The sequence below is a fragment of the Saccoglossus kowalevskii genome, chromosome 6 (genome assembly GCF_978046115.1).
Source record: "Saccoglossus kowalevskii chromosome 6, keSacKowa6.1, whole genome shotgun sequence".
NCBI lineage: Eukaryota > Metazoa > Hemichordata > Enteropneusta > Harrimaniidae > Saccoglossus > Saccoglossus kowalevskii.
Genome location: NC_140646.1, coordinates 24,444,889 through 24,468,341, shown reverse-complemented (window position 1 = coordinate 24,468,341; position 23,453 = coordinate 24,444,889). Strand labels below are relative to the sequence as shown.

The 23,453-nt window shown below is 34.9% G+C and overlaps 1 protein-coding gene and 1 non-coding gene across 2 annotated transcripts; both read right to left on the bottom strand.

Moving 5' to 3' along the window:
* Positions 1 to 1,612: 1,612 nt before the first annotated feature.
* Positions 1,613 to 23,258, bottom strand: LOC100378119 (kelch domain-containing protein 4-like). The gene is made up of 10 exons (XM_085500243.1): positions 23,042 to 23,258; positions 21,246 to 21,337; positions 20,061 to 20,139; positions 14,712 to 14,810; positions 12,792 to 12,928; positions 8,768 to 8,860; positions 6,980 to 7,212; positions 4,897 to 5,486; positions 4,141 to 4,264; positions 1,613 to 1,826 (listed from the first exon to the last, which is right to left on the bottom strand). The coding sequence occupies exons 1-10, from the start codon at positions 23,150 to 23,152 to the stop codon at positions 1,804 to 1,806; spliced, it is 1,581 nt and encodes a 526-aa protein (XP_085356369.1). The 5' UTR covers positions 23,153 to 23,258; the 3' UTR covers positions 1,613 to 1,803.
* Positions 19,272 to 19,412, bottom strand: LOC144353224 (U8 small nucleolar RNA). Its single transcript, XR_013420763.2, has one exon. It is a non-coding gene; the product is annotated as a U8 small nucleolar RNA (small nucleolar RNA).
* Positions 23,259 to 23,453: the final 195 nt, after the last annotated feature.

The following is a 23,453-nucleotide window of genomic DNA, read 5'->3' as shown; positions in this document are numbered from 1 at the left end:
CCCAATTGGTAATATGACATCTGTAATGTGACAGTAACACACCACTATTCAAAATAACAATAGATAAATTCCAATATGGCCGTTACCAAATGATTTATCAGCAATGAAAACAAATTCTAAGAGAGTGTGTTAAAGAATTGTTTTGGATTTCAGGAAGAAATTAAATTATTACAATTTGTGTGGGGAGAGAGAATACAACTTTATTAATGCTAGACATGTACTAGTTGAGAGAACTCAGATGTACCGGGTAGTTTTGCTTTACAATTATGAGAGGAGAATGTAGGTGCATGGTCCCATCAAAGCTAGCCTTGTTACCAAGCTCTTTTTTTTTTTTGTGGATCCTTCGTCCCTCCCCATAATAGCCTGGACTTGTTGCCTAGGTTACGCTTGTATGATCAGTGGGTTACCCTGCGGTTGATTGGTGGATATATAAATATAGTAGGCTGCTAATCTGAATATCCACATTTTTCAAACAATGACAGTTATGTTCCTTGCACATTGCTTTATAAGCTGCCTCAGAGATAAAAGTATGACCACCCCATTCTTTGTGAAGTTTGAATAAATTTACATAGTTAATGAGCGAAATCTGGGCATCATGTTCAGATTATGAGTGAGAGACAAAGGATCCCCAAAATCAGAAATGGGTAACCAGACCAGTCAAAACTGGAAAGCAATTTCTTGTCCACATGTATACCACTAAAAGGCAAAACTCAACCAGTATTTTAGTTGAAGTTGGTTTTACCCATTACCAGCATTATTATTTCCACATCACTGAGAAAAATCAATTCTAATACATGTACTTCCAGTACTGGTACGTCAACCCTAGTAATAAACTGTAAATCACTATACCCTAAGGTTGGTTTATGAGTCCTGCATTGATCAAATATGAACCATGTGCCTTGCAGTGATGGAATGTGAAGACCATTTTTAATGAATTTTCTTGTGAAAACAGTGCATTAATTATTTTTAATTGACATAGTTGCTTCTTGTCTGACCTTTACTGAGAAATTTATTTTGCATTTCAGTTCCCACTGATCCGAGGCACCTGTCAAGGTTGTTTCAAAGGAAAGACGTGCAAGGTCAAAAAAAACATTTCATTTCAGTTTGTTAAAATTCCATTCTCCTTGAACAGCCATATTCATTTTGAATCAGTCATTCAACCAACCTTGAAGTTCAAGTCACAGAAATGACTTTGACTGACATTTGTGGTACTAAGTGGTATGTTTTAGGGTAGTGTGTTGGTCATGACATTTAAAACTGTCAAATTGTACTCATGCCTGGTGGATACACACTGATAGAGGGGGGGGGGGGTGGCTGCTATACAGGGAGTGAACTCTTATTTATTCCATGGAAAGAATTATCAAAGTTTTATGTACTGTAAATTACTTTATTTTGTCTATTTTCTTTGAAGGGATGATCCAGTGAAAATCAAATCTAGCGAATATTTTTTTCCTGTATTTTACATTCAACTCACTAAAAATCAGTGAAAATAAATTCAGTACAAACCCAAAGCGTCCTTTCAGTGAAAATTAATTCCAGCTAAAATAAAGTGTTTCACAGTATGTAAGAGAAGACACATCTCTAGTTCATAAATAGTACTGTCACAATACTCTTTCCTTTTTTCTCATTTTTTAAAGTTGAAAAACACATTGTACAATGTAATAAGAATGTGACTTTCAACCAAGACATACTGTGTTTGGAATGCTCAGATATACTGTGGTGGAATCCCATGAATGGAGCATACAACGGAGCTCTCTGGTGGTGATCTGACCATGCACTGATGACGTATATTTGAGTCTACAGTTACATCACAGTAGCCTGAATACCTGAAAAGTAACAAAATCTCTGGATAAATTACAAGCCAAGGATAGTGGGACATTCCTCTTACAGTGACAGAAATAGATCCATACTGTGTAAATGAAAAAGTCCCTGCATGCTGAAGATAATTTAACAAATACTGTAAAAGGGTTAATTATTCACTGGGTTTTAATTTTGCTTATTTCGCTGACTGGCAAATGCGCTAAATTAAAACCCAGTGATTATGTATAATTTAGCATAGAACACATTATCTAAATGATAAAACCGTGAATTTAAAACCCACTGAATATGCCTAAATATGGTAAATCAGCAAAATTTAAACCCAGTGAAAATTAGTCATTTTACAGTACAGGACTTTGACCTTTTATAAATAAAACTATGTTCAGTCTGAGGTGCATTTGATTCACTGTAAAATACTTTATTTTAGCTGGAATTAATTTACGCTGAAAAGACTTTTTGGGTGTTTTGGATAGAATTTATTTTCAATGATTTTTGACATATAAAGGGAAAAAAAGGTATATTCGCTGGATTTTATTTTCACTGAATCATTCCTTCAGCGAAAATTAATTCCAAGTGAAAATAAAGTATTCTACAGTACTCTATCATGATTAGAGCCTCGATTTCAAACAAAACTCGTAATTTATAATCACGATTGTTTATTTTTTTACCAAATGTCAAAAATGTGAAATGAAAAATCACACAAAATTAGCAGAAAATAAGTTTGCATGCTGCTTGCTATAAATCCTAAACCTGATCGGGCAAAACAAACGCACCTCTGGTATGTTGAATATTTATTTATTTTTGTGTGTTAAAACTACCATAGAGGGCGCACCAACAGATAAATGTATTATTTGTCTAACCCAAGGGTATCAAATGTACTTTTATAAATACCATACCATAGCTATTTTGGGTGAAGGTCATTGAGTGCACTGAATTGATTGATGATTGCTGTATATTAACTCATGCATTGTTGTGCCATGCATGCAATGCTGGAGTTTCTGCTGCTGAAACCATTTCATACCACGTCATGAATTTGACAAGCAAAATACAGAATTTGAGATGACAAATTTGCAGCCTTGTGAATAATTGTCATATCAGAGAGATAAATATATATATATATATACATAATATCAGAGGTACATTACTTGGGGTTTGCAACTCGCATAGTACTGTATGGTGACATCATGTCAAGATCCCATTCAAGTCTCATCTCCTGGATAGCGAGACTGAGGCTACGACCTTCTGACATGACGCATATCAATGATCAAGGTTTGTAATGAAAAAATAAAACTTTTCTTGCCACTATCATAGTGAAAAATTTAATACATCGAAAATGTACAGAAAATATAGTTCTCGTAATCCGTCATATCGTGGGCAGCTATTTTGATCCACCTGGACATCCCAGTATCCTAGTTACCTCGGGCATGCGCATTCGCATTTTTCTGAGTTGGAACGCTTATGCGAGAGCGAGATTGTAACGGGATCTTGGTATCATGTTACCGTAGTTGCAAACCCCAAGTAATGTACCTCTGATAATATACATTTTAGTTAGTGTTTACAAGTTCTGATGAAATAAAATGGGTGTGGCAAGATACACAATCTGTATAGCCATGATAGAACCTTGTCTATTACAGTAACCTCCTAGAAATGGGGTATATTTAAAACTTTTTAGGGAAGTCCAAGGCAAATGAAAGATTATATGTCATACTTATATTATTACATGTACAAGTTCATACCATCGAAATAGCGAAAATAAATAATAAAAAAAACAAAATAGGATCACTTGATGATTTTTTGAGGTTTCGAAATATCATGGAAAATATATGTTATTATGGATATGAAATCTGACATTGTGAAATCATTTCAAAAAATTTACATATAATTTATTGAATTTCCTGGGTGTTACCAGTTTTCCCATTATATAAAATGGGAGGTTATCTCCCATAATGCATTGCATACATGTATATGTGCAGTAACATACACAAGAAGGACAAGATAAAATAATTTATGCAAAATTCATAGAAATTTAGGAAATTTACATTCATTAATTTTAACTCTAACTAATATTCACCTCTGTGAACCTATGTTATAAATTTCATTGAAATCTGATGAGTAGTTATTGATATATCAGTGGAAAAACTAAAAATAGGCTAATTTATGTAAATGAATGATCAGATGAACCACAGTTTTCTGTCCTCTAAACTTATCTATCAAAAAACCTAGCAGGCCTGTCATTTTACCTTGTGCACATTTATCATTTCCTGTATGTTTGAGACTAGTACCTGCTTATGTAGTAAACTTTATATTTCACAAAGAACTCACCCCCTACTGCTCCTTGTAATTCCTCATCATCTTTTTTATCCCCGACATCATCATTTTTGTCACTCTCATCAGCAACATCATCTTTGTCTTCATCACTAGATGAGGAATCTTCGTCTTCCCAATCCTGCCAAATCAATGTCAGTGGAAAATTCCTGGTAAACAATGTTTTGACAACCACAATGAGACGAGATGATGGGTATCGAGACACTAAAACCCTTAATTTTGTAGGAATGTTTGAAGAAATGTTTGATTAATTGGTCTTAGCACAAGGGATGATTTTTTTTTTTTTTTACATTTTTCCTGACAGCAGGGTATAATTTTTAACAATTTTGGACTGGCTATATCAGACTATTAACAAGAGTGTTATAATGTCATAGATATAGGCTTCAACAATTCTAATCTTCCCATCCTTTGATCTGATGTATGGTAAAATTGAAATAAGTACTTGTAAAATACAGTTTTAAAAGCTTTGATTACTGTAAATTTTGATTGGCAAAATTTGCGTCCATCAAATGTACGGCAGATTTGCTCCAAGAATTAGCTCTGGATAAATCACTTTTTTGTAAGAATATGTCTCATCTTAAGTGAACCACATTGCTTGTATCACTGAAAGCCTGTGAGTGGCCAATAAAGCCTCATACTTTTGAAGAGCGCCCTCAACATACAACGACGAATTTTTAAAACCGGCAATAAGTACATGACTTAATTTCAGATCACATTATATCATTCAACGCTGAATATGAATATCCCACTGACCTGGTCTCTTGTTTCCATGGCAACCAAAGTATTCCATTTGTCAAACTTGTGTACATCTATAGAGTACATGTCGTTTAGCGTAACTTCTTTGTCACCTATTTCGTACACCCCTCCATATAAGTAGAGAATGCCGTGTTTTACCACAAGTAATGTGTTCATACGAGCACACGGTATGAATTCCTCCACGTCATCATCATCTTTATTACCATCCTCTTCATCTTCATTATCGCTTTCCTCATTCTTATCACCTGAGGTATCTGTCTCTCCTGGTTGTTGCTCGGCAACATCCTTATCCTTTGTTTTTCTTCTTCGTCTTTTCTTTTTTGTTTTGGTTGATTTTAAAGACATTTCAAACCATTTTCCTTTCTCCAAGTCAAGACTGTACATTTCATTGTAAAACTCACTTTCAATGTTTTCATCATCGTCATCATCATCTTGATCGAACACTCCCCCAAACATCATTACCTTGTTTCCCGTGGTGACAACCATTGTGGCTCCGGATCGAGGTGATGGTTTTATTCCAGACTGGCTCATTTTGTTCCATTTCCATTTCACTGCACCTGTAGCTTCTACATCACCTCCAGATTTCCCTTAGATGTTTAAATAAAATTGAGTAAATCAAGTGTATTCAATTTTGACTGTATTCGCTGATATCAAAGCTTTCAGATAATGTATAGAGCGTTAGCAAACAAATCCTGAGTTTGTTACAAGTCTTTCTACTGTGGTGATTCGTGCTGCTTGTGTAACAGATAATTTTGCATACTAATTTTTCGTTATCGCAATGTATCGTCCCCGCACAATTAGTTTGAAACATATCTACATTCATTCCAACATTCAACGGTTTTGGTGTTTGTATATGTATGTCACCAACAATTTAATATATTATTCCTATAATTTTCCTTTTATTAACTTTTGGAGATGACAGTATGAATTTATTTTTGTGCTCTTATTTCCCCTATATATCTGAAGTAAAATTATCGATCTTGACATCGAGAATAAAACAATCCAAGTATGCTGAAATAATGTGATTTTCCACAGTTGTACATTTGCATGTTTGTTTTTTTTAGAATGAGTTTTCCCGAAGGCTATGAATTTTAGTCAAAAAAAAAATAATATATGTCGATATATTGTGTGTGATGACTTTTAAAGAGTTACTCAAATGTTCATGCAATGATTGAGTCAACATGGCATACACTATAAAACATTGTCTGATGGAGTACTTCATGTAGATTTGTCTATTTTATCTCCAAAACTTATTATTGAATAAAATATTAATGGACACCATTTCGTCAGTGCTACTTGTGTTTCTTTATAGATTATTGTCTATTATTATACATCTGTCACCGTAACGCCATAAGTTACAGCGTGCCATAATTTTGCGGTATTTTACGAAGTATTTTCATACTACCATATTTGGAAATGCCAATTCCAAATATGGAATGATTACGCGCGTAAGCGTCCTCTAATAATAAAAACAAACATGGCTGCCACCAGGATTTGACCGGACTCCATACAAAGAAGTTCGCTGATTCTGTTCTAAACTTTTTGGATTTCGGCATTTCCATGATGTATCCTTGAAGGGAAAAGATGTATAATAATAAGGTTATTACGAAGATACCTCACTCAGACAGTGCGCTGTCGCATCGACCTCCGCTGCGCATCGGTCGATACTGCCGCTGTACTGTCTTCGTGCATACTTTGAAGTATCTTCGTAATAACCTTATAGCAATTTCATCTCAGGACATCAGGGCTCTACTGTACCCAGGTGATTATAGAGAAGGGGTTTCCAACCGTTTAATTATGGATAAACAATAGAGTAGAGCCAATTTAGAATAACAATACATAGTAGAGGTGATTAACATATATATGATGCAAATTAGCTTATACTCTTTTCCATTTTTTTGGGATAACACTGGACTTGCTTTTAAAAATAATTGTTAGAAAAAAAGGCTTCCATTTCGTATATACTTAGCGTAAATGTAGATACAGTTTGAAACTGTACAGTATACACAACCCACAATGCATTGTATCTGATCACATGGTTAATTTCATCCAATGAAAAAGAACTTATATATATATTTACCTTCCTTAACTGAATTACTAAGTATATACATGTCTTCGTGTATGACACCTTTATCAACATCTTTTTTTATTTGTTTCTTCGTATAACCACCATAGACCAGAATTGCACCATCATTACGCACAGAAAGTTGGCACCCGGACCGGGGAGTTGGGCCGACACCAGAGGGCGCTAATTTTATCCAATTGTAAGTGTCCAAATTAAATGCATGGAGATCGTCAAAATAACGGTAATCTCTGTTAAGTAAAAATATTAACAATCTGTAAAACCTGACATGAATTATATATTCATAATTTTTAATAATAGTGCATTAATGTAAGTAAACAAGCAGCCTGTCGGCTGAGATAGCTCCACTGTTAGCAATGCACATGGCAATTAAAGAACAGAAGATATCATTAGAAAATGAACAAATCTGAAAGAGGTCCACATGTAGTACCTATATGTATAATATATCAAAGCAATAATTGGACTTGCGGTTTTCAACAAGAAGTCGAAAATATCACTTTTTACCAAAAATTACAAAAATATTCATCAAAATTAGAGAATTAAAGATATCATCATGAAATGAACAAATCTGAGAGAGGTCCACATGTAGTACCTATATATGTAATATCAAAGCAATTGGACTTGCGGTTTTCAACAAGAAGTCGAAAATATCACTTTTTACCAAAAGTTACAAAAATATTCACCAAAATTAGAGAATTAAAGATATCATTACAAAATAAACAAATCTGAGAGAGGTCCATATGTAGTACCTATATATGTAATATCAAAGCAATTGGACTTGCGGTTTTCAACAAGAAGTCGAAAATATCACTTTTTACCAAAAATGACAAAAATCTTCACCAAAATTAGAGAATTAAAGATATCACTACAAAATGAACAAATCTGAGAGAGGTCCACATGTAGTACCTATATATGTAATATCAAAGCAATTGGACTTGCGGTTTTCAACAAGAATTCGAAAATATCACTTTTTACCAAAAATTACAAAAATATTCACCAAAATTAGAGAATTAAAGATATCATTACAAAATGAACAAATCTGAGAGAGGTCCACATGTAGTACCTATATATGTAATATCAAAGCAATTGGACTTGCGCTTTTCAACAAGAAGGTGAAAATATCACTTTTTACCAAAAATGACAAAAATATTCACCAAAATTAGAGAATTAAAGATATCATTACAAAATGAACAAATCTGAGAGAGGTCCACATGTAGTACCTATATATGTAATATCAAAGCAATTGGGCTTGCGGTTTATAACAAGAAGTTGAAAATATCACTTTTTACTAAAAATGACAAAAATATTCACCAAAATTAGAGAATTGAAGATATCATCATGAAATGAACAAATCTGAGAGAGGTCTACCCAAGGTACATATACACCAAGTATCAAAGCATTCAGGCTTGTAGTTTTCAAGAAGAAGTCGAAAAAGTAAAACATTGACACGGACGACGACGGACAATCACTCATATGATAAGCTCCGCTCGACAAAGTCGACAGCGGAGCTAAAAGGGAATAGGTGTTCTCATGTAAACCATAATTTTGTTCTTCTGACTCTCTGATGGCCATTTTGAATGAAACTTCTTTAACACTAATAGATAGTATCTGTTATCATGACTACTATAATATCCATTTACATCATGTGACTAAATTACCCCACATACATGTAGTACATTGAACAATAGATGCATATCATATTTCATAATTAATATAATATTAAAATCATTATTTAAAAAAAACACATAACAATCACCAGAGATAAAACACTGTGACCCGTAATACCTTATGCTCTCATGAAAACCTCCGAACACTATCAACTGTCGTTTACAAACAACCATCCGATGACCACTTCTAGAAGACGGTGCTCCAGGTGCACTGCAAAATATATTATAGAAGTAGTAATTAATAAATGAGAAACAAACATAAATCTTCAAAAAAGCAACCTGATATAGCTTCGCTGTCTATATATATAGTTGAAAATAGCATTTTTTACCAAAAATGCCAAAAATATTCATTAAAAATAGAAAATTTAACTCATTGTCATAAAATTAACAAATCTGTCAAAGGCTTATCTAAGGTGTCTACAAATAAAATATCAAAGAAATTGGGCTACAAATTTTAAAGAGGAAGTCTAAAATAACATTTTTTACCAAAAATTACAAAAATATTAACTAAAATTAGAGAATTGAATGTATCACCACAAATTAAACAATCTGTCAGACGTCCATCTAAGGTGCCTGCATATAAAAATCAAAGTAATTGGGCTAACAATTTTAAAGAAAAAGTTGAAAATAGCATTTTTTGACAAAAAAATATTTAGTTTGACCTATGACATACTCATTAACATTTTGCCTACTGACACTGTTTTTTCCCATTCATTTTAGCCATCTATGTAGGCTTTCAGCGAATAATGTGTTAACACATTGTATGTCATATATAGACAAACACCATTGGTGAGGCAGAAAATATATTAATTTAATATAACAATTGAAATATTTTGTCAGAACAAATACCCCCAGAAAGACCAGGATGTCAGACATTAAGAGGTCATGTCCATATTTAGCCTATTTTGAATTACTAACAGGTAATTCTATGTATCCAAGACTTTCTGGACTGTATCAAATTTAACAACTAACTTTGACAATTAATGTTACGACTTAATATGGAAATTGGAGAAAACATAAGTCAAATATTTTTTAATTACATCTTTGATTGCTATCTGCTTATGGAAATTGAAAACAACCAACAATTATGGCCATCTCTTCACATATTTGTAACTTTTAATTTCTGTGGAGTGAATGTCTATATCAGCTAACAATATAGTTGTAGAGACACCCACCCACACTAAATATAGTTTCAAAAGCTGTTTACCAGTAGTTTTTTTTTTACTGTAATTATTTTTTTCCTTTACTGGATGAAACCTTTCTATTCAATGCAACCAATGTTTGTATCGAATTGAGATCACTTCTATCACTGTCAAGAGTTTTGCCGAGGTAATTTACCACTGTATAATTCAAAAAGAAACCTGCTAGCTTTAATCCCACAGCCAACAGAGGCAGCTGGTTTACTTAACCGACATTGCCGGTATGCAGACAGTCTAAGATCTATGCCCTCAACGGATCACTTGGGATCAACAACATAACTGCATGGCAAATTGAATGCCTCGTCTAGTGGGTCTATACTATATGAATACTTAATTAAGAATTTCTGGCCTGTGGCATTTCAGACAGACGCAATTCTCACTGTAGAGACTAGATCAGACTGGAATTAAATCTACTGCATGTCTTGCTAGAACACCTTATTTAGGGGTGGATGGGGAATGTACTTAGGAATGACAGATTATTCAAATGAGGTGGATGTCCGTGGGTGAATTACTTAGCCTGACCACAAATCGATATCATACCACTGAATAAATTAAGGTGAACGTTTCACTGACCTGTTAAATACACAGAACATTCAGTAGGATTAGATCACCTTTAGAAACTAAATAAATCAGTTGAAGTTTGTCTTTATGTGCAAATTTTAGGACAATCTATAAGTTTTTGCTGTATGCATTTTATAAACAGCCACCTTGTTGGGATGTAATTGAGCAGTGGTTTAAAAATTTCACAAAAAGCTCAGTTTTAAAGACACTTTTTGAAATGTGGTTTATAACTTTTCATTGTGCATAAGTATTTTACCTCCTGGTCTTGACACAATCCAAGGTAAAACTACCATGCATCATTCAGAATTAGACCAATAGACATGAATGAAACTGTTTAAAGAAATTACAACTCCAAAGTTTGACAGATGTATGGATTTAGGAATAGATGTGTGAATATGGTAACAAACGTGATGACCGCCAGATGACGTCAACTATTGTTTAATACAATCAGTTTAACTGATCAAACCATCAACAATGGAGCCTTGGTTCATATCAAGCAAAAGAACTAGGTACTACCCCAGTAGGTTCATTTGGTAGTTTGTAAAGATTGAGTTGAGACCTACACCTGTACCTGCTATATTTGTATACCACTAGGATATAGAAAATACAAAATTTTAAAATAATTTCATTATAAGTGTGACTAGAAATGATGACAATTTAATGTGTTTAACTGATCAAAACACAACAATTGGGCCACCGTACATAGCAGAAAGGGAAATTGGCATTACCCGGTACGTTTATAGAAAGCCACCTAGCTGTTGTATTCGTACTCCACTAGAATATTGATACATTTTTAACAATTTTGTATAATACCGGTAAGCGTACCTTGAGAATGATGACAATGTGTTTACGGTATGTTGTAAACTACTTTAAAAGGCAGTGGAGTTCGATCAAAACATGTGCATAAATTACTCACAATCCAATAAGTTCTTCCAGTGGCAAGCATGAATGCAAGTTTTGATCGGGCAACAATGTACATTAAATATCGACTTTGATTCCTAAATAGTTAATAGTTATGTTCCAATCATACCAGGAATTAAGAATAGTTAATGCTAGTATTTCTTTTTTTTTCAAATCACCCACAGACATCCATTTCATTTGAATAATATACCATTCCTTACATACCCCATCCACCAATTACAGTGTCTTATAATTAAGCACAACGATCAAAGTCGCTATAGTACATTAGAATTAGCAGTGGGGTTTTCAACATCGGACACAACATTCGTAAAATTTTCATCCTTTTTAGGAAATTTAATGGAGTTTACATATTTTAATTAATTTTGTAGACAAATCTAATGAAATGTTTTATTAGTGTCTAAAAATGCTTATTTTAAGAGTGGCAGAACTTTATGTGAACCAGAGAATTCCTGGAGATTTACAAAATCTCAAATCTCCTATATCTTTGCTTTCGATGAGGTTGAAATGAATTCATTCAAGTTTATTGGTGTCTGAAATTTGTATTACATGATATCAAGACATTACCAGGAGTAAGTTTTATAGGTATATAGTACTGTAAAATGACTAATTTTCACTGGGTTTAAATTTTGCTGATTTACCATTTCAGGCATATTTAGAAGGTTTTGAATTCACGGTTTTATCATTTAGATAATGTGTTCTATGCTAAATTTTACATATTCACTGGGTTTTAATTTAGCGCATTTTCCAGTCAGGGAAATAATCAAATTAAAATCCAGTAATAATTAATCCTTTCACAGTATGCAATATTTTAGTAATTTATCCTGTTCAATTGCATAAATGGAAATGAACATTCTATCACTTTTTCTTTTACAGATTTACTCATTTTTTATTAGTATTCTAAGAAAAGTATGCTTGTTTTGCAATTTTGTATTCATCTCCCAATTCATGTGACTTAATATTGAGATCCTCAATGCGTATCACACCAGTTACATTTCCTCATTTTATAAATCCATGCTGATATATTGGATGGCACGAAATGGCATGTATCATGGTCCCATTACAATCAGTGTATGCATCAAGTACAAATCTATCCATGTACGACTAAGATCCGGCTCCAGAATGGTGAAAATGTGTGATTTTGATGCATTTTTGGCTTTAAAATAGCTGCCATTTGGCCTTCTTGAATTGGACCAAGAAACAAATGCATGTGCATATGTCAGATATGATGTATGTGTGAAGTTTGAACAAAATCCATCCATGCACAACTGAGATCTTGTTCTGGAATGGAAGAAATGTGTGATTTTGATACATTTTTGTTGTATGCTAGATTATTAAAAGATTAGTTATTTTGACTATAGACACTTCTGCAATTTATACAAACACATGTGCGACCTCCATTGTAGGTAGCAAATATAAACAGCTGTTGAGTCAAGCCATTGAGCATAAACCAAAAAAGATCACCTTATTTTCTCCCATCTTTTTTCTGAAAGATGTAAAATCCATAAATCCTTATAGTGATGGAATTTTGACTGGGTTGGTGAGGCAAACTCTCCTCCGAACATCCAAAGCTGTCCACCACTCTGAGCTACCCCCACGGCCTGTTGGAATAATTCATGACAGATATATCAATGAAATCATTCAGATTAGGCGTATATGTATCATAATGGTAAGGGTAGAGAAAAATAATTATATACAAAGTCACATTTGGGTCAGTTTGATGACATATCAAATAAGTTTCTTTTGACCAACAGAAATGAGTCTGTGTGTCCTACCTAATGTGAGCATCTTAATGGTTACCCAGGGGTGAGTCTGTGTGTCCTACCTGATGTGAGCATCTTAATGGTTACCCAGGGGTGAGTCTGTGTGTCCTACCCAATGTGAGCATCTTAATGGTTACCCAGGGGTGAGTCTGTGTGTCCTACCTGATGTGAGCATCTTAATGGTTACCCAGGGGTGAGTCTGTGTGTCCTACCTGATGTAAGCATCATAATGGTGACCCAGGGGTGAGTCTGTGTGTCCTACCTGATGTGAGCATCTTAATGGTTACCCAAAAGTGAGTCTGTGTGTCCTACCTGATGTGAGCATCTTAATGGTGACCCAGGGGTGAGTCTGTGTGTCCTACCTGATGTGAGCATCTTAATGGTTACCCAGGGGTGAGTCTGTGTGTCCTACCTGATGTGAGCATCTTAATGGTGACCCAGGGGTGAGTCTGTGTGTCCTACCTGATGTGAGCATCTTAATGGTGACCCAGGGGTGAGTCTGTGTGTCCTACCCGATGTAAGCATCTTAATGGTTACCCAGGAGTGAGTCTGTGTGTCCTACCTGATGTGAGCATCTTAATAGTGACCCAGGGGTGAGTCTGTGTGTCCTACCCGATGTAAGCATCTTAATGGTTACCCAGGAGTGAGTCTGTGTGTCCTACCTGATGTGAGCATCTTAATGATGACCTAGGGGTGAGTCTGTGTGTCTTACCTGATGTGAGCATCTTCATCGTCACTCAGGGGTGAATTAATCTGTGTGTCCTATATCTGATGTAAGCATCTTAATGGTCACCCAGGGGTGAGTCTGTGTGTCCTACCTGATGTGAGCATCTTAATGGTGACCCAGCTAGGGGTGAGTCTGTGTGTCCTACCTGATGTGAGCATCTTAATGGTGACCCAGGGGTGAGTCTGTGTGTCCTACCTGATGTGAGCATCTTAATGGTGACCCAGGGGTGAGTCTGTGTGTCCTATCCAATGTGAGCATCTTAATGGTGACCCAGGGGTGAGTCTGTGTGTCCTACCTGATGTGAGCATCTTAATGGCAACCCAGGAGTAAGTCTGTGTGTCCTACCTGATGTGAGCATCTTAATGGCGACCCAGGGGTGAGTCTGTGTGTCCTACCTGATGTGAGCATCTTAATGGCGACCCAGGGGTGAGTCTGTGTGTCCTACCTGATGTGAGCATCTTAATGGCGACCCAGGGGTGAGTCTGTGTGTCCTACCTGATGTGAGCATCTTAATGGCGACCCAGGGGTGAGTCTGTGTGTCCTACCTGATGTGAGCATCTTAATGGTGACCCAGGGGTGAGTCTGTGTGTCCTACCTGATGTGAGCATCTTAATGGCAACCCAGGGGTGAGTCTGTGTGTCCTACTAGATGTTAGCATCTTAATAGTGACCCAGGGGTGAGTCTGTGTGTCCTACCTGATGTAAGCATCTTAAAGGTAAAAGGGGGATGCGTCTGTATGTCCACTTGATGTGAACATCTCAATGGTGAAAAACGGACAAGTCTGTGTGTCCTATCCGATGTGAGCATCTTAATGGTGACCCAGGGGTGAGTCTGTGTGTCCTACCTGATGTGAGCATCTTAATGGTTAAAAAGATATGTGCCTGTGTGTCCTACCTGATGTGAACATCTAGGAGGTGGAGCATTTGGAATTTTAACCAAGGTCCAACTGTTTTTCTTGATGTTGTAAAAATACAAATCATTGTACATAAATGTCTGCAAGATAAAAATAAAATTATATTAACATCAGATACAAAAGAGAATTATGACTCATGAGAATATTGAATGTCAAATCTGGAGATAAAGCAAGTTTTTTTAAGTATAGGCACCATGGCACATGCCCAATCTGTAAGATTTATATATTGACACATCCTTTATTCAAGGTTTAGAAATCACTCACTTGATGGTGAACCGATTAAATTACAACCAATTGTAATAATAAACTGTGCAAGATTCACATCTAAACCAGTTTTCACTATTTCCGTTGGCTGATGAATTATGAACTAGGTTTACGACATTTACATGCAATGGCAGTTTTGATGGCGAAACATTCATATTGTACAGCCATCGTGGCAGTACTTTTTAAATGCCATGCCAGGCTATTGCTTAATAGTGTTACAATGCTATTACCCAAAAATAAAAATCTTAAGGATTTTAAAGAGCTTTTTTTTTGTGCATGTTCCTTAAAATAAACTTTTTATACTTTTAGAATCGATAGCTATATCTAACTTGGTAAAACATGGAACACTTGAAAATACATCGGCAGGAACATGGCGGGCGACTCGCTACATTGTTTCTCATGACCTAAATATGACCTAGATGTGATTGGTGAATTGGAAAGCCTATCAATGATCATGATAATAGGTTATTGACAAAATAGTTATATAACGAGTCAATTGTGTCTGCAATAATAAAAATACCATCACATGTTTACCACAGAACCGGCTTGACTAACTTAGTAAACAATCATTATCAGTGGTTTTAATTGGTTCTTTATTCGTACGTGTATAAAGACTAAACTGAGCGGGCGTTGTTATCGGCTACCATGGAACTCCAGAACGACGCTGACATTGAGGGCATGCTTTTTAAGGCGGCGTTATTGTTCATACATGCTAAAATTGTATTAGGTGCCGAGGTGTCAAGACTTGCCATTTTAGGACCTCTTAAACTAAATCGGCGTGATGCCGGATTACCAATTTTGTTGGCACAAGTGTACACATGGTATTAGACAATTAGTTGTGAAAAACATCGTAAACTTTAATATCTATAGAAATACTAGAGGAATGTGAATAATTAAACTACACATCAAAGCATTATCACTGCATATAAATAGTGCAGCAAATGTGAAATAATATGTGAAACATTGTGATGTCAATTAAACTTGATGTTTTTATCTCGCCGTTACAAACCCACTCGTGTCAAGTTTCTCCAATTTGTCCCTGTGTATAACAAATACCAAACAATAGCAGAAACTATATATGTGAGGGACAGAGAGGGAAATAAAGTATATCTAAGTTTGCATATTTGCATATATTTTAAATAATTAATAAACGTATGAAAAAGTATGAAATAATTTTAGAAATAATTTTTGCTGTTTACTGAATATCAAAACATTGGTTACAGAAGATTTCATGAAAATGTAAAAAAATATCAATGCTTTAGCAATTACATTTGTATTTATTTATTTATTGATATGTACATTAGTCTATATCTTTGCTTTAATTCTGATGTCAAAATAGTCCATCAAATAACTACTACTCAGCAGGCACCTAGCAGATTTCTTCACATTTTTCAGACATTGTAAATGTGGGATATATGAATGATACCTCATCAGTGATTTTTGTTAAATTTATGCATTCTAAAGATCTTACTATGAGGATGTAAAAACTAACCACATATTCTAGTGAAAATGCAAAAACAGATACTGTAAAATGAATAACTGAGTTTAAATTTTGCTGATTTACCATTTCTGGCATATTCAGTGGGTTAGCGAAATAAGTAAAATTAAAACCCAGTGAATAATTAATCCCTTTACAGTATTAAAATTAATTGCTTTGACTTATGTTCTGATGTTTTATTCTGCATTTTTCATTTCACAAAAAAAATGTGGTATCTATTTTAATTACCTCACAGTATTCATCTGAATATTCAAAACTTACTTAGTCACATGACCATGGGAAGGCTGCATATCATGTATCATAAATTTTTAATAAATGTGACTTTTTTATATGGTTTGTAACAATTTTTCTATGAAAATAATTAGAGTGAATTTTACTTCCTAAAAACTTTTACTACATTCTTAAAATTCTTCCGTAAAATTCCTCAGGGGGTTCCCCTAGCCTGGTTACCTTCCTGTTATGCTGCAGGTCCTTTGTCCCTCTCCATAACAACCAGGAAATGTTGATTTGGCTCATTACCCATGTAAATTTATTCCAATGGCAGAAAGTATGAGGCAATTGCACTATTGTCTCCATGGCAACAATCAGTCCATACTTAGGTTAGCAGTGTGCTATATTTATCAGCAGATCGATGTCAATGTCACCTACTAACTGCGGAAGGTAACTACCGTAAAACCTGTATTAGAAGCCGCAACCCTAATAGAAGTCGCACATATTCTTTTTAAGCAATTGAGAACCAAAATTTTATAATTTCTCGTACATGTATGTGTAGATGCTTTATTAGAAGCCGCATCTGTTGCATTGTACCATTTTAATAGAAGTCGCAGCTTCTAATACAGATTTTACAGTAGGTAACTAGGCTAGGATCCCCGGTCAAATATGATAGAAAAGGTTATATCACTCTAACATGTCATGACCATTTCCTCAATTCAGACAACAGGATCCACTATCTATGTAGCTACTGGTATATATCATACATTTTTCAACCTCAGTAGCTCTGGATCTACGGCATTGTCAGAGTGAGCATTATTTGCATTCTGTCGCTTGCTGCCAACTCAAACACTGCCATGGATCTGCTAAAGTGAAATAGGTGGATGCGCAGCGCAGTATACATAAAATGTATGTACATCAGCAATTAACTACTGTAAAATAATTTAATTTTCGCTATTTTCGCTGAAGGAATGATTTAGTGAAAATAAAATCCAGCAAATATACCTTTTTTCCTATATTTTACATTCAACTCATCAAAAATCAGTGAAAATAAATTTCATACAAACCAGCCAAAGATTCTTTTCAACAAAAATTAATTCCAGCTAAAATAAAGTATTTACAGTAACTTTGATTGCCCAATTTAAGCAAATTTCGTCAAATTTGAGGTGTATTTGAGATAATACTATGTATAAATCAAGGTTTGAAAGGGCAGCCAGCAACCGGATGTAAATAACGCTCACTCTGATATTCACCGGTAGCTAGTTCATAGTGAATAGATAGTAGATCATGTTGTCTGATTTGTGGATATGGCCAGGACATGTTAGAAGTGTAGTTATCTCATAGGTCATCTCAAGTCACCAACAATTACTGGTGGGGCACATGCGCATGGAACTTCAGTTTTGCAAGATTGCCATTAAATTTTCTACGTGAATTGCAAAACAGGTAACTAACAACCAAGAAATAAAAATACAGAGGCAACTGGAAAACAACACATAATTTGAATACAAAAAAAAACAAAAAAAAAAAACATTGGAACATTGATTGATTTAAACAACATTTATTAGTAGGAGTTTAACCCACCCCTGACCTTCGGCTTGCCGAAAATTTTGCTCAAATGAAAAAATATACAGAAATTCCAGTTATTACAAAAATTATTCTCATACAATTGCAGTGCGAAACATGAACAAACTCCAGGAAGTGTTTCGCACCATACACAGTAGTGAAGGTGTACAGGCCAGACCCTAACCTTGTAATTGCAAAGTAGTAAAAGTGGAAGAGAGTGTACAATTCTGTACACTGGCCCATGAAAGTACCGTAGCTGGAAGAACAAAATATCTTCCATACTATGGCTCAACAGCAACATGAACTTGTATCCTCTTTTCATAATTTATTTTGGACTGTTTTCCCCACATCCCTACACAAAATACACTGCAGTCTATGTATAACTTCAGAACAATCTCCCCTACACCCACAAAAATGCACTCAAGAATTTCTTTATTGAATTGATTAAGGGACGACGTCAAAAGATCGATGTCGGATAAAAAACTTATTTCCTTTAGTTTGGGGGTGGGGGGTTTTGACCTCAAAAAGTTTCCATCCTACAAAAACGATTTTATTTTTTAATGAAGTCAAAAAAATCTTGGAGTATTTGTAGTTCGTTTTTTTTCTATCCAATCATAAACAGAAATAACCGAAAGGGGAAAAAAGAAAAAGAAAAATAGTTTGGTACGAGTGTAAATCTGTGCGTCAAATGAGGTGCATTTGTAAAATCTTTTTACACCCACCCGACAATCAACTGCTATGTAATACTACTGTCCGATTATCAAATTATATTTAATGGTGAATGTAGTCTGATGCCATGACCAATAGTTATCAATTAAGTTTCAGTGAGGGGTAGGGGGGGGGTTTGGAAAAAAACTAAAGGAATTAAGTTTTTTATCCGACATCGATCTTTTGATGTTGGTCCCTAAATTGTTCCATGAATAACAGAAGTGAACTCTAAAACAACAGTGTGATGTACATGAAGCTTAACACTAACAATTACTTCTTATACCCATCAGTGGTAAAGGTCAGTAATGGAACAAACAGTGGTGTTAACTATTTGTTCCCAGGGTTTGTAATTCATAAATTATCATACCCTGTGTTTACATCATTTGCCTTACTGTAGTCTCCAATAGGAGACAACAGGTAAGGATCACCAAACTGATGGGTAATGCATGCCTGGCCATTTAAACTACATGTACTTACTGCATCAACATTCTAGTACAGCTTTTGAAAAAAAGAGAAAAAACATAAAACAGCACATTTACATACCTTTAGTGTTAAATTTAAACAAAATCCCAACATAATTATTTTTTTATTAAATTGTTTGTTTAGTTTTGTAATGTTATATTAATAAATTTAAGTAAAAACACTAAAAACATGAATTTTGGCCATTTATGCATCTACTTTGCATATATTATGAATATATTAAAATTCAGATTACTGATATGCAGTGGAGTTCTGGATACATTGCAAGATTGCTTTTTCTGATTAAGATTTTTTTTAATGTGTTGTGACATACTATCATAAGTTCTTTTTTATGAGGGGTGAGGGGTAAGGGGAAATTTCTCTGAGGAGGTAATGTCATGATAACTGTCAAATAAAAACAAAACACTAGAAAATGCTGTGCACCCGGGGTATATTGCTTAAAAAAAATCAGCCAATAAAATTCAGGTCAATTTTCATGACAGGTCCATGAGACAATTTTTAGAATTCAAGCACATGCAGGTCAAAGTTCAAGGTATACATTTCTTCAGGCATACCTATGTGTATATGGTAAATGAGGTTTGTAAACTTTGTTATTTTGTAAACTTACCTGCTTTCCATTAAAAAATTCACCCCCGAATAATATAAGTTCCTCTTTATCTGGATGTGCAGTGAGAGTCATGTTGCATCTAAAAAAAAATAAAAATTTTTTGTTGTTGTAAATATGGTATTGTCCACTTCAGTAAAGCTATTGTTCTCTTGACCCTCACATGTAGAATGGTGGTTAATTTTGCAATTGATATATATGCACTTCGCAACATTTCAGTGACGTACGATATAAATATAGGGGAAAAATATTATCATGCCAGAACCGGAATTATTTTTAAATTGTTTATAAAACTCGTGACAATATTCAGATTCAGAACAATATATGTTTTCAGCCATTTTACAACAAGAAATATTCTTAGGTATGAAGAAATGAGTTCACTATGGAAACCAATACAAACACAGATATTGTGCAAAATTTTGCAAAATATTTTGACCTCTTAATCATTTGAAAAATTGTCTGGTGACCTTGATTTGTTTTTAAATTTAGTATCCAAATGTCATAACCCCATAATATAAATTATGACAAAAATTATGTATAATCTTCAAGTTTCAAAGTCTTTGTCACAGTTGATGAAAATAAATTATTATTCTCATTTTCAGGCCCCAAAAAATAAATATTCATGTTGGTTATGGTCACTGCACACATTGTATCTTTTTTTTTATAGAAATTTAGAAAAAATTCAAAACAAATTCAGTTTCATGAAAAATCATAAATTTCAGAATAAAAACAAAATAAAATAAATGAAAAGCTGCTCATGTGTTGATTTTAGAAAAAGATATTGGCCAAATTTTTTTTTTTAAGCCTACATGTATGTGCAACCATCTATTGATGTAAATCCATTGAAACTTTAAAAATAATTGTAGTAGTTGTTGGGCAATGCATGTGCGACATTTGGGTTGATAAACATTGATTTTCCCACAATCCAATGCACTCGTCTAATGGAAATCACAAGTATGAGGTTTGACCTGCGCGCGACTTGCAGTAATTACAGCCAGTGACGCCTTTGATACCTTCCAATCACCTAAAAAATACCTAATTAAAAGCACGGTGACGTCTCAGTTTGCACTCATTGATCTGCCCAACAGCCAATGTCACCATCTTTGTTTATATGAGACCCATATATCTCGTGCATGCGTGGCGCGACGACTACTGCCCTTTAATAATTTGATGAATAAAAATAAATACCTTGGCGATGGTGGTGGTGTCTGCTTTTCAACAACATCAACTCTTCTTCTATCAATCTCAACAAATTCAGCAATTAGGGAATCAATGTCCTCCTAGAAGATGTAAACCAAATCATTTTTAAACTCATTGGTGTTAGAGAATTGTGATGTAACATCATACAGCTGTATTGCCAAGAAATGCACAGTAAGGAACTTGTGTACGGATTATTTGTAAAGCCAACATCAGGGATTTTTTTAAACAAGGGAACAGGGGCGCAGGATCACATGTGGCCACAGTCTTCAACTGTGACCTGTCTGATAGTAATTTTGACCCTAAGGAAGCCATAGAATGCTTCATTTTAACTTAGAATTATCAAAAACTCCACACCCTGGTAGGGAGAACCGTATCTCCCTCACTTGGTGGCGCCGCAGAATTGCAGTGCTCCCTCCCTCTTGCAGCTTTTTTTCTATAAAAACCTCTGCAACATAACACCCACCCACCCCCACAAACAAATGTAGGTGGTCAACCCTACAATTTTGGATGGTGAAAGCAGTCTGACAGTTCATGTCATGTGGCAACTTGATCAAATTTTAAGAAAATGCAATTAAATGCTATTGCTGGCAGTCTTATCAACTTGCATGGTGTATTCATAGACCCTAGCATAAATGGTTTACATCAAGTTTACTGGAGATTTTAATCAACTGTTGAGCAACTTCAGGAACAGTTGAAAATACCTGGATCTCAAACCATTGTTACTTGGTTTAGTAAAGCCCATTATTATACATCTGTCACCGTAACGCCATAAGTTAATCCATGCCTTAATTTTGCGGTATTTTACGGGGTATTTTCATCCTACCATATTAGGTAATGCGAATTCCAAATATGGAATGATTATACGCGTAAGCGTTCTCTAATAATAAAAACAAACATGGCTGCCACCAGGGTTTGACCGGATTCCACACAAAGAAGTTCGCTGATTCTGTTCTAAACCTTTTGGGTTTTGGCATTCCCATGATGTTTCATTGGGAGGAAAAGATGTATAATAATAAGGTTATTACGAGGATATTATAAAGTATGCACTTAGGCATAACGCTGTCGCATCGACCTCCGCTGCACGTCGGTCGATACTCCTGCTGTACTGTATCCTCGTAACAACCTCATAATATGTGCACTCACTGTAAAATATTTCGCTGAAAGGATGATTCAGTGAATAATAAAATCCAGCGAAAATACCTTTTTTTCCCGCATATTTTATATTCAACTCATCAAAAATCAGTGAAAATAAAACACCCATGTCTTTTCAGCAAAAATTAATTTCAGGTAAAATAAAATATTTTACAGTTGTACTCTGTAAACAGGAATTTAAGCTCCCTGCTTGAAAGAGGACAGAATGATTACATAACAATGCAACACAGGTCAACTTTCTTTGCGAACCATTTCAAAACAGGAAGTAGTACACATGAATTAAGCACCATTGGAGTACTTTATTCATAAAAATACAATAGCTTGAGATATTAATATTTTTTCCTTCAATCAGTATACCTGTACGTCCATGAGTATACAGACACTCACATGATCTACGAGTAAACCATGTACTGCAGGGATGACTTCAAGGTGCAATCATCTTCACATTTGGGGTTGTTTTCTCAGCCAACCAGTCTGTGAGATGACTAGCTGACCACCACAGTCGGCAGTGGGATTGATCGTGGAGCTAAATGGATTGATGGAGGGGGCTATTTTAAAAAGAGTTGCATGGTTCTATGAAGAACATATACCGGTAGTACATCGCATGCTAGACCTATACTTAATTAACTTACATCGATTCCTAACTCCTTTATAGCCCTCTTTTCTGCCTTCTTTGCCGTTTTTGCAGCAGTTTTTTCAGCTCCATAACCCTTTTTATCCTTCTTCTTATTTTTCTTACCCATTTGTGTCAATCGGTTATTGAGATGATAGTATCAGACTGATTCAACTACCCACATCAAGCGACCTAAAGAACCTTAGATTGATTGACCTGACACATGTTTTGCTAGTTTTTTTAATCGGAAAGTAGCATTGCACCTTGGGAAGTCTCTGACAAAAGTCGTTTTCCGTTCTCAATAACAAGACACATAAAAGGTACGAAATTAGTGTCGTGCATTTGTTATTCCTTGCATAAAAGCATGCTGAAAATATTTACATTTTTCAAATCGGGTGTTCAACAATACGACTGCACACCATCAAAAAATA